Source organism: Panthera leo, chromosome B2, assembly GCF_018350215.1.
Source record: "Panthera leo isolate Ple1 chromosome B2, P.leo_Ple1_pat1.1, whole genome shotgun sequence".
Taxonomy (NCBI): domain Eukaryota; kingdom Metazoa; phylum Chordata; class Mammalia; order Carnivora; family Felidae; genus Panthera; species Panthera leo.
In genome coordinates this window covers 143,709,952-143,726,921 of record NC_056683.1, presented here as the reverse complement: position 1 = coordinate 143,726,921, position 16,970 = coordinate 143,709,952, and the positions used below count along the sequence as shown (strand labels likewise).

Genomic DNA, 16,970 nt, shown 5'->3' with positions numbered 1-16,970 from the left:
ACCACCATGGAACACAGAGACAGACAGGAAATGTCAGGACGGGGATCCCGACCAATGTTCATACCATCACTCCACCGTTACACCTGTCACAGGTGCTCACGGACCAGCACTAACCGTCCAACGAAAGGTTAGACACTGAGGGTCGTAAATAACAGATTATAACAGGTGATCCATAAAGGCTTGAAGTAAGACCACATGCTTGACTGGGGCCTTAAAGAATGGAAGGAGCTGAAACAAGGGTATTAAGAAAGTCAAGAGCATCTTTGAAGCCAGAGAAGATCAAGAAAAAAAGGAAGAAAAGAAGAGAACTTGGCTGAACAGTAAGTCTGTATAAGGGTAGCCTGGAAATATAAATTACAACTTTAACTATCAGACTGAGTTTAGACTAAAGAGCTGAAATGCAGATTTTTAAATCCACGCTAGTTAACAATGAACAATCGTGTGACTGACTACACAGCAGACCCCCTAAACACGAAGGGTTTGAACTGTGCAGGTCCACTTATACACAGATTTTTTTTTTAATACTGTAAATTTTTGATAAATACTGTAAATTCCCTTAAGTTTTCTTAATTTTTTTCCTCTAGCTTACTGCACTGTGAGAATATAGTACGTAATACATACATAAATACACGTGAGTTGATTCCAGTCAACAGTAGGCTATGAGGTTAAGTTGTTGGGGACTCAAAAGTTATACACCAATTTTTGTGCACAAGGTTGGCCCCCTAACACCTCCCCTGCATTGTTCAAGGGTCAACTCTATAGACTGAATTAGACTTTTATCAGTTCAATTTTATAGCAGTATTATAGTCTTTCAAAAAAAAAAGTTGCCGAGGCACCTGGGAGGCTCAGTGGTTTAAGTGTCCAACTCTTGATTTCGGCTCAGATCATGATCTCAGGGCCGTGGGATCGAGCCCCACATCGGGTTTTGCGCTAAACATGGAGCCTGCTTGAGATTTTCTGTCTCTCTCTCTCTACCCCCTCTCCCGCTTGCACTCTCTCTAAAATTACAAATTAAAAAAAAATTTTTAAGTGCTAATCCTACTTTTAGCAATAAACACTTTTACACACACACATACATACACATACCTTGAGATATTTATGATAGGGAAATTATGGTGTTTGTTTATGATATATATGTATGTATACACGCACACATAGGTACCAATTCTGATGAAATGTCTTGAGATATTTGTTCTATCTCTATAATTTGGCAATTGCGGTATAGCGTAATACTGCTGTAAAAATGGGGCTGGTGTTGATTACGAGGCAGATTCACCCTGGGAAGGACTTTTTGGCTTGAGTGTTTTCATTCTTATTTAACCTATTTAAGCTATTAAATGAACTAGCTTTTAACTACGTTGAAAGAACAAAACTTTACGGATGAGATAGTTTGACTATCTCTTCCTTAAACCTATCGTAAGAAGAACAGTTACATATGACTAATTATTGTCCAAAACTTATTAAAATCTTAATTGCTGTGATTGGGCAGTTATTTACCATTATCCAAAAGTATAATTTAAATAATACCACAATTAGATCCTGTTACTCAGGGAAGTATGAAACCCAGCCTGGTCCGTGAGCTAAGTCAAGAGCTTAACTGGCAGGTTCCATCAGTCAGGATGTCACATAGCTGACTTCTTTTTAGGTAATAGGAACTGACCGTTCTTCCCGAGCTATCATAACGTGGCTATCATATTTGTCACAGCTTCTAAAAATAGAAGTTAATATTCTGACAACAAAAATGTCTTTAACCGCAAAAAACGGATAAAATATAGTTCTGCACACTTCTAAACTGGCAACCGTTTAAAAGTCCATCAATACAAAGCAAGAAATAAAACATCGCAACAACGGTGACCTCGCCTTCGCCCTCACGTCCCACCCCCGTCTTCAGTCCTCTCCCATCTCAGTCTCAGACAACCGCTGGGACGGACACTGTTTTGAACTGTCCTGTCTGGTGGTTGCACACTCGCATACTACAGTTGGAAATCACAAACGATGAATGACACATGAATCTCTGGGCAGCATTTACTGTGCGCATTTGCAGGGACTTCTCTAAAGTCTACTCCCAGTGTGTGGATTTGCCGGGTCAAGGACATAACCAACCACAACTTGACCGTATTAACAAATTACTGTCCCACAAGGATTGAGACCATTTATACTCCCGTTAGCCTGCATGAAAGCTGCCATCTCCTCATATCTTTGCTAGCAGTTACTCACTGAGGTAACTGTAAGAAACATATTTGGTTTTTGTCCAGGTTCCTGGCACAGAGCTGCTAAAAAACCCTCAGAATTTCCTAAGTGATAGGGGTATCTTCTATTATTCATAAGGAGCCCCTTTCAATCACATCTAATAATGGGGCGCCTGGGTGGCGCAGTCGGTTAAGCGTCCGACTTCAGCCAGGTCACGATCTCGCGGTCCGTGAGTTCGAGCCCCGCGTCAGCCTCTGGGCTGATGGCTCGGAGCCTGGAGCCTGTTTCCGATTCTGTGTCTCCCTCTCTCTCTGCCCCTCCCCCATTCATGCTCTGTCTCTCTCTGTCCCAAAAATAAAATTAAAAACGTTGAAAAAAAAAAAAATTAAAAAAAAAAAATTTATGCTAAAGAGGTGACTTAGGGGGTGCTCCTAGAAAGCCTCCAGATGGGGCTGGTCACAGAGGGAGCAAGTAATTAGCAGCCCCCCTACCCACCTTCCTAACCTCCCAGAAAGGGGTTAGAGAGGGCAGCCTGGAGATTAAGAGCTACAAAGACTCTCAAACGGGAAATGTGATGAGCCCCAGGTTGGTGAACACATGGAGGTGGTGGGAGGCTAACTAACACCTGGGAGGACCCGGAAGTTTCATGGGAACCCGACACCCTGCCCTACACATCTCTTCCATTTGACTGTTCCTGAGTCCTTTATACCATAAAGTAAGTAAAGTGTGTTCCTGAGTTCCTGTGAGTTCTAGGAAATTATGGACCTGAAGAGGGTCTCATGGGAACTCTCAATTTATAGCGGGCTAGTTAGAAAGGGGCCTGGGACTGAATTTCCAATTATAAAAAAATAAATCTATAGTAGTTACTACTATGGATTAGTAGCAGTTACTCTGAGCCTATAATAATAAAAATATTTGAAGAATCATATCCATATAATCAGTTCATGACAATGGTTACCATTGCTAAAAGAAAATAAACGTTAATAGTTACTCTTACCTCCTTTCAATATAATGCCCTCAGTTACCTTTTCGTGTGCTTATATTCCTTCAGGAATGCTTATGACGTTGTCCGCATTCACAAAGGAGAGAGGCTGGAGGCATAAAGACAGTAAGGCTGCCCAGACACAAATGCTCCAAAGCTTTATATCCAATGCAGGTAGGAGCTAGTCTCTTACCGCTAGCAACCACCTCCTGCTGGTGAAATGCCCTGTGGTCCCCCCACCCCCCACCCCACAACGAATTCTGGAGGCCATGTGTCGCCAAAGAATTCAGCAAAAGCGGTGTCATGTGACTTCCTAAGTTATGAACCCTTACAACTTTCACCTCGACCTCTCCTGACACTTGCTCTGGGGGAAGCTAGCTGCCACGTAAGAACTCCCATTACCCGGGACCAGTATGCTGTGAAGAAGCCCAGGATATGCCATGTGGAAGGTTAGGTGGGAACAAAACAAGGCCAGCCAGCTCTCAGCCCAGGTGCCAGACCTGTGAGTAAAGGAGCCATTGCGGACCACAGAGACCCAGCAGACACCCTGTGGAGAGGAACCGAAAGCCCACACTGAGGGCCCTGTCCAGACCATGACCACTTCTCCAGCCAACTGAGCCATTTCAGCTAAAGCTCCAGACATGATGGGTTTGAGACAAGCTGTGACCTGCCCGGACATGTGGCCCGCAGAATCATGAGCACAATAAAATGGCTGTTCTTTCACGCCACTAAGTTTTGGGGTGGTTTGTTACACAGCAATAGGTAACCTGAAAAATGCAAATACTATTGGCGACATCTATTAAAAAGATGAGTCCAACTTGGGACTGTAGTTCTAAAGTGAAGAGTCTGATTCGGAGAGTCTTTGCTCGTGCCAGTGAGAAAGAACGAATGCACCAGTTCACATTTCCTTGGAAAGCTTTTAAAATAAAAGCTGACCAACCCAATTAATCCCAAAAGCTCTTGAAAGTACTGAGGGACCAATATATTATCATGAATCACACACTCCTTTGAAATATTGGTCTCCCTGACTCAGCCTTCAGGTCATAGCACAAATGTCACTTGTTCCAGAAGCCCTGAAGCCCCGGGGGCCTTCCCAGCCCCTCCTGGGGGGGTGGGAGGCGGTCTCTCCTCACCAGCCTCTGTCCCACCTCCGCCCCCAAGACCGCACTGCCCGTTTACCTGCGTGCTTTGGTGGGGCTCTCACCAAAGATAGTACAAGTTATCATTTCTATGTATTGGGTTTATAGGTATTTTTATTTCTTTTTGTTTGTATTTTCGAAATTTCCTACAATAAACATGTCATCTTTTACAATAAGAGACAAGATTAAGTTATTAAGGATTTTGGTCTCGTAGGTGCCGCTGGATAGGTACAAGCCAAAAGACACATAGCGGGGCACCTGAGCAGCTCAGTGGGTTAAGCGTCCGGCTCTTGATTTCAGCTCAGATCATGATCTCACGGAAGGTTCGTAAGTTCAGACCCCGCATCAGGCTCTGTGCTGACGATGTGGAGCCTGCCCAGGATTCTCTCTCTCTCCCTCTCTCTCCCCTACCTATCAAAATAATGTAACAAACTCTATCAAAATAAATAAACAAACATACACACATAAAATAAAGACGTATGGCCGTTCACTCCTTTACCTGAAAAATGGCAAGAATTGGAGTAAGCAGTCCTAAGACCCCTTCCAGATCTAAAATTCTGTAATTTTATGGAATAAACAACTGAAAGAAATTGAGGAGGAAAGGAGGCAACCTTCCATCTTCTACCTCCCACATACCCCAGAAGGACAGTAGCCATTCAGCAAATATTTAGTGACTATTTTTCTGATTAGTGAAAGACAGTTAACTCAAGTACGGCATTCAGGTAAGCTTAACATCTGCTGCTTGTACTAGAAAAAACTCCAAACCAAGTACCAGGAGAACTATTTCTAAAAATACTCCTGTCACTATCTCAAGTTTTCTAGCCTTGAGGTTGCTTTGAAAATCCAGGCCTCAGTTTCTCAATCTACAAAATGTGAGAATTATGCCTTCAACTCCTATTCTAAAATGGTATGGACCAGGGTGCCTGGGGGACTCAGCTGGTTAAGCGTCCAACTCTTGATTTCGGCTCAGGTCATGATTTCGCGGTTCGAGCCTCACACTGGGCTCTGAGGTGACAATGCAGAGCCTGTTTAGGATTCTCTCTCTCTCTCTCTGTCCCTCCCCTGCTCTCTCTCTCTCAAAATAAACTTAAAAAATAAAGAAAAACCAGGGGCGCCTGGGTGGCTCAGTCAGTTAAGCTTCCAACTTCGGCTCAGGTCATGATCTCATGGTTCGTGGGTTTGAGCCCCGCGTCGGGCTCTGTGCTGACAGCTGAGAGCCTGGAGCCTGCTTCGGGTTCCGTGTCTCCCTCTCTCTCTGTCCCTGTCCCATTCACTCACTCTCTCACTCTCTCTCTCTCTCTCTCTCTCTCTTTCCCTCTCAAAAATAAACAAACGTTAACAAATTGTTTAAATAAATAAATAATGGAAATAAATAAAAATAAAACAGTAGATGGACCAACAAGTTAAGAAAAGGCAGATGTGCTGCAGGCACCTTCTCAGTTTTCCCAGCTCGAAGCAAATATGTGCTAATATTGATTCAGGAGATGCTACTTCACCGACACCTATTTTAGAGAAGGAGCTTCTATTGACGTCCTGGAGGAAATGAATAAGGGTTGATTTTAGAGATGATAAATTGCAATAAAAGCTATTAGTTTCCAAAGGGGGTTGTAAGTGCAGGTCGCAAGTTAACATCCTGGTGCAAATAAAGTTTTAAAAGAAAGTAAAAGAATCGTGGTGCCTTGCTGGCTCAGTCACTAGAGCACATGACTCCTGGTCTCAGGGTTGTAAGTTTGAGCCCCACGTTGGGCGTGGAGATGACTTAAAAATCAAAAAAAAAAAAAAAAAAAAAAATCTTAAGAGAAAATAAAAAATCACCTTCCCTGTGGAAAAGAAAGACCACTTACTGATTAGAAATTCTTTCCTGGGTAACATTTCACTCAAGCAAATAAACAAAATCCATTTCTCTCCCCCTCCTTCTTTCTTGAGGAAGGGCTACGACAGGAATACAGAGTGAATTTGCCAACTTATAGCCATGAGAGGTCAATGTGTGGAAGAAATCTGTAGGAAGGGGAACCTGGCCAAAGAAAAAGGAAGAACACGGACCAGAGAAATGCAGAAATGGGCAGGAGCTTGATGTCAAAAAGGGAGAACATGTGATAGGGGAAATTTCTCAGATAAGATCAAGAATGAAATCTCTACCTCGTGCAGCAACTGATGACCAACTTCCAAAAAGCTAGGAGATCAATTTTAGGACAGGTGGTTTGCTGAAATTAATAGAGAAATGCTAAAGCCATAAGGCTTCAGTGACCGGAGGCTCTGAGCCAGAAAGCCGGGAACAAGGAGGTAGCAGGTCGGCATGATTTATCTCCCTCAGAAAAGAACAGCTGTGGCACGCTGGAGGAAGTGAAGAAACGAAAACAGAAAACTCTCCCAGCTTCTAGGAACAGAACATTATCTGGGCTCTGAGATTCTAAACAAAGAGAAAAGGAGAAGTGTCTGTGGTGGGAGGTGTAGGGTACCATCTAGGCACTGTGCCCGGCAAGAAAGAGGGCCACGCACGCACGCTCAGGGCCGTGTCACGGTCACCAACAGAGAGCACACGTCATGAGCTGCTTAGAGAAGCCTGGCTCTGCCTCTCCCAGACTACCCACACATCAAGTCTAGAAGACAAAAGCTAGAGATTCCAAGAATGAAAAAGGCCATCGCGGCACCTGGGTGGCTCGGTGAGCGTCCGACTTCAGCTCAGGTCACGATCTCACAGTCCGCGGGTTCGAGCCCCGCATCGGGCTCTGCGCTGACACCTACAGTCTGGAGCCTGTTTCCGATTCTGTCTCTGTCTCTGTCTCTGTCTCTCTCTCTGCCCCTCCCCCACTCACACTCTGTCTCTGTCTCTCAAAAATAAATACACGTTTTTAAAAAATGTGTTGTTGTTTTTTTTTAATGGAAGGCCAACTATCTCATACATGAGTACCACCCTGAAGGAGTACACACTCGACTTCTTCCACCACTGGCTTTAACAATTACTCCGGCCAAACCTTTCTAGCTCTGGAGAATTCTTTTCTCCTTTATTAACAATACTGCTAGTGGTAATGATTCGAAAGTTAAGAAGTGAAATTTAAAATCGGCATCAAAATTAAATTTAAGATAAGAAGAAAAACATTCTCATAGAAAGGATCAGTCAATAGTTACGTGTTCTACCGATTATGTACTGAAAGCGTCAGGCCCGTGCATGTCATACGTAGCGCACTCACCTTTCAAACCAGACCGGCCAGCAGGCCTCCCGACGTTATTCCGCTGGTGCTTGGTGGACATGCGTTTTATCTGCCGAGGGGTGCTGGGGGGAGAGGTGCCATCAAGGTTCTCTGTATTGGTTTCATCTGAAAAGTCTTCTGGATCAGACTCGGAATTCTGGCAGCCAGAATCTCCTAACGTGCGCTCTTGCCTACGAAACATGATACACAGAGAAAATATTCAGTGACGCGGTAAGTGAACTCAAATGTAAACTACTTGCAATTTCATTTAAGAACTCTTTGCAGAACTTTGCTACGGATGCGTCTCCTCCTCGGCACCGGCGTCGTTCTCCTCTATTTGTACGTGTGGCACTCACAGGAGAACTCCTCTTTCGCCCGGTGGAGTAACGACCGTGACTTCTGCTCTGACCGCGAACGGCGAACAGCAGGGGAACCGCACGAGCAGGACGGCGCGCAGTTTCTCTGTTTAGAGAATTCTGACGTCAGTGACGTTTAAAACCAAAAGCTCACGGATTGAGTAAAAAGAGAGCAAAGGACTGGGAAGATACCAATCAGACAGAACGAGGTATGTACGTGTGTGCTGGCCACTGAAAGCCGGGTGGGCGAGTGGACTTGCCTCGTCCTGCCCCGGACCTCAGGGCTGCTCTTCCTCTGAGGCACACAGAACAGAAAGCCCAGGAACGTTCTATGATGACCCCGGCAGCAAAGCAGGGGGCACCGCTAACAGACGAGAGGTCAATGTTCCTATGTTCTCCGCCACACACGACAGGACAGGGCAGGGCTCGGGTGAGCAGTGAGGGAGGACGCTGGGGAAGGAGAAAAAGGAATTCGTTTCTCTTCAGCTTCAAAATGCCACTCCTCACTAACTTGTCCTCTGGTAATGCTTCCGGCCAATTCTCTATCCCCAGCCAGCTTCTCAAACACCACTATTTTGATAAAGTTCTATTTTTGCAAAACCAACAACAACAAAAAACTTATTAGTACAAACAGAAACAAATACAATCCCAGAACAGCAAGCTAGAAGGAACCCATCATGAAGTTCCTTTCAAGTACATACCACAGTCTACCGCATTCTGAATATTCTTTATTGAATACACTTCAAATTTTTAAACATGACTCCACACTATATCCAAGACAGAACCAGTTTTCTTCCTGGCAATTCATATCCTGATATAAAATCAAAGCTATTACAAAATCAAGATGGAAAAAAAAACACTCTAAGATATAGGATACATTATTGAATTATACTGACAAAATATCAGAAAATAAACTTTCAAAAAATAAAAATGCTGCAGAATTATATAAATTTACAGCACTGAAATCCATACAGAATCCCTCAGATGGGTCAAAAACTGACATAACCAGACAAGATCACTCTAGATACTGTGAATATACATGGCCCCACACATATGTGCATACATTAAGACATACAAATGAAACACCCTGAAAGCTGACTACAACAAATTAAATCATAAGCAAAGTTAGAAATGAGTTTTTTTTATTTTTTTAACGTTTGTTTATTTTTGAGAAAGCATGCAGCGGGGGAGGGGTAGAGAGAGGGGGGAGGGATACAGAAGACCCAAAGCGGGCTCTGCCCGATATGGGGCTTGAACTCACAAACCACGGGATCATGACCTGAGCCGAGGTCGGACACTCAAACAACGAGCCCCCAGGTGTCCCAGAAATAAGTTTTAAGTATTCCTGTTCCCTCAGGCTAATCACATCTATAATTTAAGTATCACACAGTCATACAATAAATAATACAACTTCCAGATGAACTTGAAATTTCCTACATCCATTTCTTCTACGCTCACTGCAAAATAGCTGATTCAGCTGAACAGAAGATATGACTATCAGTGACAAGGTCCCTCATCTCATTTCCCCGTGTTGTAGTGGTTACTAGCATAAGCTTGGAATGATTAACACTGTAGGCTTTGTGGCACAAGGGACTTTGGTTCAAAGGCTGACTGTGCTAGTTAGTAGCCATGTGGGCCTTCGCCAAATTACTTAATATCTCCACACTGCGCATTTACCAAATAAAGATAATACTTAGAATCCATACCTGTGAGGATTTAATCCAATAATGTATGCTTAACAAAAGAGTAATAATAGAGCAGGGTTCACTAAATGATTGCTACTGCTCATATTATAAACCGTGGAAGCCACCAAGCCTATTGGCCATCATGAGGGAACCTGAGTTCCTTCCGCATCTGCTTAACATTAAGACAGGGGGTACCTGGCTGGCTCAGTTGGTACAGCAGGCAACTGCTGACCTCATGGTTGTTAGTTACAGCCCCACGGAGGGTGTAGAGATTATTTAAAAATAAAAATGTTTAAAAAAATAAAAAAGGAAAGGGGCACCTGGGTGGCTCCGTCGGTAAAGTGTCCACCTTTGGCTCAGGGCATGATCTTGCAGTAGGTGAGTGAGAGCCCCGCGTCGGGCTCTGTGCTGACAGCTCGGAGCCTGGAGCCGGCTTCGGATTCCGGGTCTCCCCCTCTCTGCCCCTCCCTCACTCATGCTCTGTCTCTCTCTGTCTCTCAATAATAAATGGACGTTAAAAAAAATATTTTTTTAAATAAAAAAGGAAAGAGAAGTCTGCCTTTGAGTTCAGCATGGTACAGGCCCAGAAACTATCTTAACATTTTTAACGCCTTCTAAATTGTTTCAAATTCAATACTATAACTTTTTTTTCCCCACTAAGACAAAGTCAATGGTAAGGAAGGGCAGCACATTTCATTACTTTTGTGTCTCCAAGTTTCTAGGATAGAACTCAAAACCATTCAATGTTTTACCACAAAAACATATTTCATATTTCAGAATGGTAATCACAACAGAACTACAGCACAGACATTTAGTCAGTTAAACACATCAAGGCCAGATAGCAGCGAATGCCAGGCTAAACAGAAAAATGGAGTCAGATAAAGGAGCAAACGAGACAATCAAAACATCCCTCTGCAGTGAAGAGAGACGTGAACTCAGGAAGCGGAAGACCAAAGGCTAAGTCCCAGCCTGACTAGACAGGTGACTGCGTACGTGACTTAATCTTTCTAAGACGAAGAAAGAGACGAATATATAATTTGTAAAGCCAACATTCTAAAATACTTCAGGAAATTCAGTTATAAATATTTCAAAAAAGTCAAGGATATCAAAATATTGGAAATCAACGGCTATGTGGAAAACACTACAGTATACGACAGGCACATAAAATGGCATGTTTCAGTAGCATCCAGCAGTGCTGTGTGCGTGAATAAATTACTGAAACGCGAAGTAGAGGAGGAGGAGGTTTTTATGAAGAGGGACTGAAAATGTGCAAACATCAGTGAGCCAGGTCTCCAAGGGCCAGCTCCCAGAGCTAAGGGCAGAATCATGATCTCAGGATGAGGAGAGTTTATTTTTCAAGAAGTACCTTTGTCTGATCTACATAGGATGGACACAAGTCCACTGCTTTAGCAGATAAAAAGAGTCAAAGACAGTACATGTAATAAAGATGCTAACTTTTATGAAAAAATGTAATTTGGGGAAACAGAAGAAAAAATACCTGTCATCTAACTACGGACAAGTTATTTCTCTACACACGGAAAAATTCACTTGGCTGCACTCTCCAAATAAAAGTCAAAGACTAAATCCCTGTAATACTTCTCCAGAAGCTGAAGATCTCTTGTTTTCAAATCTGCCTCTATCCCAAAACAGAAAGTCATCGTAGTCTTTATAACCTCGCACAGACACAATAAACACTACTGGTTTCAAAGTGTTTCCAAATTATTTAATTACTCTAACAGCAAACATAAAAAATGCATGGAAGCAAAGAGGAACACTGTCATAAACAATGTATTAAAGTAAGATAAAGCACGGTGCACTTCACCACTCTTCATTCATTATGCCACACAGAAAGTGACGTAGAAAGACTGCCATGTGGAGCTGACGGCCACTTTCTTAGGGTGACTTCAGCCCGTCAACATGGTACTCACACCCACCGGAAATGTTAATAGTTTACCTTCCATCCAAGTAACTTAGTAACTTAATACATGTCAGTACAAAGTCCAAATATATTTGAAGGAATTTTTTAAAAGTCTGGCACTCAATAAGTAAAATTCATGCCTGCCATCCTGTCAAAAATTACCAAAAAAAGGGAAAATATGGCCCAAACCAGGAAAAAAAAATCAGTAAGCAGACCAGAAATTTTGCTCAAACAGAACCTGTAAAGATGAAAACTGTATCTGAAATGAAAAACACTCTGGATGGGATTTAAAAGCAGATGAGACACAGCAGAGGAAAAGAACCGTGAACTTGAAGATACAGCAATAGAAATGATCCAAAATGAATCAGAAAAAGATTAAGGAAAACAAAGAAAAAGAACAGAGCATCAGTTATCTGTGGGGCAGTAACAAGCGGTGTAACATGTGTGTTATTAGAATCCAAAACAGAAAAAGGGAAGCACAGAAAAAATCTTTTAAGAATTAAGGGCTGAAAATGTTCTAAATTGGAAGGAAACTGTAGTTCACAGATCCAAGGAGCTCCACAAACTCCAAGCAGAACAACTTGAAGAAAACCATCAGTTTTGACTGTGCACATCATAATCAAATTGCTGAAAACCAATGATGAAGAGAAAAATCTCAAAAGGAGACAGAGAAAAACAACCCGGCTTGGGAGTCTAAGCTAAGAAGCAATATACAATAGAGGGGTGGGAAGGGAAACCAAGCTAAAAGTTTCTTTTCTCTCTATAAAAAGAAAAATTTATACACAAAATCTAGGAATATAAACACTAGTGGTAAGTTCAAAAGAACGTGCATCATTTCAATTAACTAACCCAAACCATCCAAAACCTCATTTTGTATTAGCTCATGTGAGATGAGCTAATGTGGTCAGTTGACTGGTTCAGAATGTTGCCATGGATACCAATTATTTTGGATGAGGAAAGTAATACGAGGTTTACATCAATTGCCCTGAAACACTGGCCTGATACGTGCTGAAAAACACACAAATGTGAAATTTCTTTCTAGTGCTAAATTTCTGACAGTCATATAAAACAGTGTCTCACTCTTTTCACGTCAAACTTTGCTAAAGTACTATTCACTTGACATAGAATCTGGTCTAACAAAAGTGTGCCCTGAACTCAACCCAAGGGGTTTTCCTGTCATTTCAATGGAAAATGTGTGGAAGACAAGACAAAAATTCAAGTAACTAGGGGTTAAATAGTTCTGCTGTGACACAGTTGGTGAACCACATGGTGCCCGAAATAGCTCATCTATAAAATAATGAAGTTGGATTAGACGAGTTCAAAAACATCTGTGGTTTTGCAAAAGCCCAAACACACCAAACACACACACACACACACACACACACACACACACACACACACACCCTTCTTTACAAGTTCTTTAGCAAAGTCCCTAGAAATCAATTTTAGGGACACCTGGGTGGCTCAGTCAGTTAAGCTTCCGACTTTGGCTTGGGTCCTGATCTCACGGTTCGTGTGTTGGAGCCCCGCGTCAGGCTCTGTGCTGACAGCTCAGAGACTGGAGCCTGCTTCAGATTTGGTCTCCCTCTCTCTGTGCCCCTCCCCTGCTTACATTCCGTTTCTCTCTCTTAAAAATAAACATTAAAAATTTTTTTAAAAACAATCAAGTATTTTATTCACTTATGAAGTATAGTACTCAACCGTGTGAGATCCTCTCTGTCAACTCTGCCTTCTCACTAACCTATTCTCTATTAAACAATAATTAAAGAAACACTTCGAGGAAAGGCAGGGAGGGGGGTAGGCAGAGGTGGTAGATTTTCTAGATTTCTTTTTTTAAGAATTCATATTAAAGAGTTTGCTTGGCTGATGGTATAAATCAAAAGTAGCTAAGCTAAATTTGAGGTTGCTCAGTTGGTTTGTATTTGTAAGAGCCAATTAATTAAAAAGTTAGTTGATCTATATTGTCAGCCTATCATTGAATGTTTATCAGCTAACCTCCAACTAAACTGTTGTCAAACCTCAAATTTATCCAATATTTGCTAAGTTTTTAACTTTTTCTGTGGTGCCTGGGTGGCTCAGTTGGTTAAGCATCCGACTGTGGCTCAGGTCCTGATCTCACAGCTGGTGGGTTCCAACCCCGTGTCAGGCTCTGCGCTGACAGCTCAGAGCCTGGAGCCTGCTTCAGATTCTGTGTCTCCCTCTCTCTCTGCCCCTCCCCTGCTCACGCTCTGTCTCTCTCCCCCCAAAATAATAAATAAACATTAAAAGAAATATATTGAACTTCTTCATTGACTCAGAGTATAGGGTCTTTACAAACCTACTGAGTCTTGGTTTTCAAGACAGACATTCAAACTTAATTTTTTTTAAACTAAATTCATTTTTTTTAACAAAAGCAGATTAAAAAAAAAAAAAAAAAAAAAAAAAAGATTTCCCGTGAAAAGAACTATCCCTCCCAACCAGTCTCAAAGCTCTGGGAAGGCAGGGACCCATCTATTACTGTTTTACCACAGTTTCCCCAATGTCTAGGACAGTACCTGGTGCAGATTATGTGCCCAATAACTACCTACTGAATAAATGAACTTGTGAGGCAAAAATAATGTTCTCTTTTGATACTTCAGACTTAATCATCATCTAAAGTCTATTAAAATACAATCCCATTTAATTATTTGAAGAATGTAATTTTTTTAAAGGCTGCAAGAATTAAATGATTGTTGATTTCTGTGGATGATGTTATTGGGATACTGTAACCCTAGGTGCCAAGGTAACTACCTCCCATCCAGAACAATGGCAATGGTGGATAACAGAGGGAATCGTGGTTTTGGAATCAGATTAACATGGGTTGAAATCCTTATGTCCCCACTCTTAAGAATACAAGCTTTAATCGAATTACTCTGAATTTGCTTACGCTTTCATTTATTAGAAGCCTTCTTATCAAATGCCACTGAGACTTATGGCTACCCAGTTAATTTTAAAAATACATATCAGGGGCGCCTGGGTGGCTCAGTCGGTTAAGTGTCTGACTTCAGCTCAGGTTATGATCTCACAGCTCGTGGGTTCAAGCCCCACATCGGGCTCTGTGCTGCCAGCTCGGAGCCTGGAGCCTGCTTTGGATTCTGTGTCTCCCTCTCTCTCTGCCCCTCTCCCACTCGTGCTCTGTCTCTCTCTCTCTCTCAAAAATAAATATTAAAACAAAATTTTTTAAATACATATCAAGAGCATTAAGAATGAAACATGCAAGGGGCGCCTGGGTGGCTCAGTCGGCTAAGTGTCCAACTTCAGCTCAGGTCACGATCTCGCGGTCAGTGAGTTCGAGCCCCGCGTCGGGCCCTGTGCTGCCAGCTCGGAGCCTGGAGCCTGCTTCGGATTTTGTGTCTCCCTCTCTCTCTGCCCCTCTCCCACTTGTGCTCTGTCTCTCTCTCTTCTCTCAAAAATAAATACTAAAAAAAAATTTTTTAAATACATATCAAGAGCATTAAGAATGAAACATGCAAACTCGAAAACCCGAAACATCTGTGGTGGCTGTGACTTTGGTGGCCTTCCACAAACCTGGCCTCCCAGTATTCACACCCTTCTATAATCACCTCCTCTTGAATCCAGTATGACCTTGTAACCTGCTTTAACTAAAGAGATGCAGTGAAAGTGACACTGGGCCAGTTACACCCTTGTCCTTCAGGGGAGGCTGGCCACAGGTAAGAAGGCCAGCAGCCCTGAGACTTCCGCGGTCTTCAAAGCCCCACCCAGGCAGGTGGACAGGCTGCACGAAGAGCCTAGCTAGGCCAAAGTCTTGTGAGCTTCCAGCTGACAGCCAGCACCAACTTGCTAGCTTGCGAGTGAGGCTATTTTGGACCTTCCAGCTGTCCGATGAACCCAAGCCAAGACCATGAGAAGCAGAAGACCCACTCAGTACCGTAACAGACAAGAAATGGTTTTCATTTTAAGCCATTAAGCTTTGATATGGCTTGTTAAATTATAAGAGATAACAGACACACATATAAAACTTAAACATCTACTTTCACTTTAAGCCCATGAATGAGATTAAACCCATCACCACTCTGATGAGGGCCACAGCCTTGCCTTTTAGTGTGGGTCCCTGAGAGAAGTCATGAGTCACACATACCACGACCAAGTGCGGTGTCTGCAATCCACACTCTAGTTCTTTAAAATACAACAAGAATCTAAAGACTTTCGTGGAGCAACTTTTCCAGATTTTCATGATTTTTCTTCCTAAATGTTAACAGCCCTCTCCTTTACCTATTTGATAGCAATTTTCTTTTTGTGACCTATCTTGAGACTTTCCAAAGTATTCCATCTAGAGAGAAACTACAATTCTCTTTTGCATTCACAGTTCACATGTTTGTATAAAAGCGTACTAAAAAAAAAAAAAAAAAGCGTACTAAATTATGCAATAACAATTAAAACATACAACAGACCTAAACAGATTTAGGAACAAACAAGGAACTCTTGATAAGCATATGTTTCAACTGGTGGAAACAGAAAGTCACGGCCATTCTAGAGTGTAACCTGTCAGTCATTCATGATGCTGCAAGCATCAGTAGATATGTTTTATAGAAGAAATGGAGAAGGTCAGGTCTTGGAAAGGGTTAGGTCACGTATGGATAAGGCTTACCTGACTTAGATCTTCTAGCAAAAGTCTTTTATTTAACTCACAGATTTACACAAAGTATACTTTATCAGTCCTAAACTAACTAGAACAAAAAGAACACTTAAAGATAAAAAAATAAATATACACTCCATATGGATAAGTTCTGCTCATCATTAGAAATAAAAATAATTATAACCTGTTGAAAAAAGATTTTCAGGGGTGCCTTGGTGGCTCAGTCAGTTGAGCGTCTGACTCTTGATTTCAGTTCAGGTCATGATCTCACAGTTGTGATACTGAGCCTCACGTCTGGGCTCCATGCTGGGCGTGCAGCCTGCTTGGGATTCTCTCTCTCCGGCTTCTTCTGCCCTCCCCCTCTCCCCACCACTCTCAAAAAAAAAGAGTATTTTCAGATGAAGTCTTTCAGAAAACAAAGTCTTATAAACAAATATAACAAACTGCTTTAAAGACTTATCTTTCATTTCTGGTTAACCAGAAGACTACTCCAAAAAAGAACTAGAACCAAAAGAAGAGAGAGAGAAAAAAAGATAAAGAAAGAGAAGCTTTAGGTATGTAAATGCATATAAGTCATGCTACAGATGAAAAGACAAATGTGATTATTCTCGTTTTTCCTGCAATTTTGCTGCAAGAACTGAGGATAAAAATAAGAGGGCAAAGAATAAGACATTTTCAGGTGTGCTTTATTTTTACCAGTTCCAACAGCTCCAAAAATGTATGAGCATATCTATCATCTACATCTTTTTCCAAAGCTCTACAAACCAACACTAGATCGTATGAATATAGATTCGCAAGGAGACAATCAAAATGGAACAAAAACCCTTCTGAGATGCACCGATTTGGGGCCTTCCAGCTGAGTTGTTGACCATGAACAGGAGAAGGATGCCGGCA

At 42.1% G+C, this 16,970-nt stretch overlaps 1 protein-coding gene across 7 annotated transcripts in view; it reads right to left on the bottom strand.

Annotated features, from left to right (window-relative positions):
- The window catches only part of MAP3K4 (mitogen-activated protein kinase kinase kinase 4), a 112,718-nt gene that overhangs the window by 65,337 nt on the left and 30,411 nt on the right, over positions 1-16,970 (bottom strand). For all 7 annotated transcript variants that reach the window (XM_042940231.1, XM_042940232.1, XM_042940234.1 and 4 more), the window contains exon 2: positions 7,503-7,693. In XM_042940231.1, the coding sequence (XP_042796165.1) occupies positions 7,503-7,693 (191 nt within the window). The remainder of the gene's footprint in view (positions 1-7,502; positions 7,694-16,970) is intronic.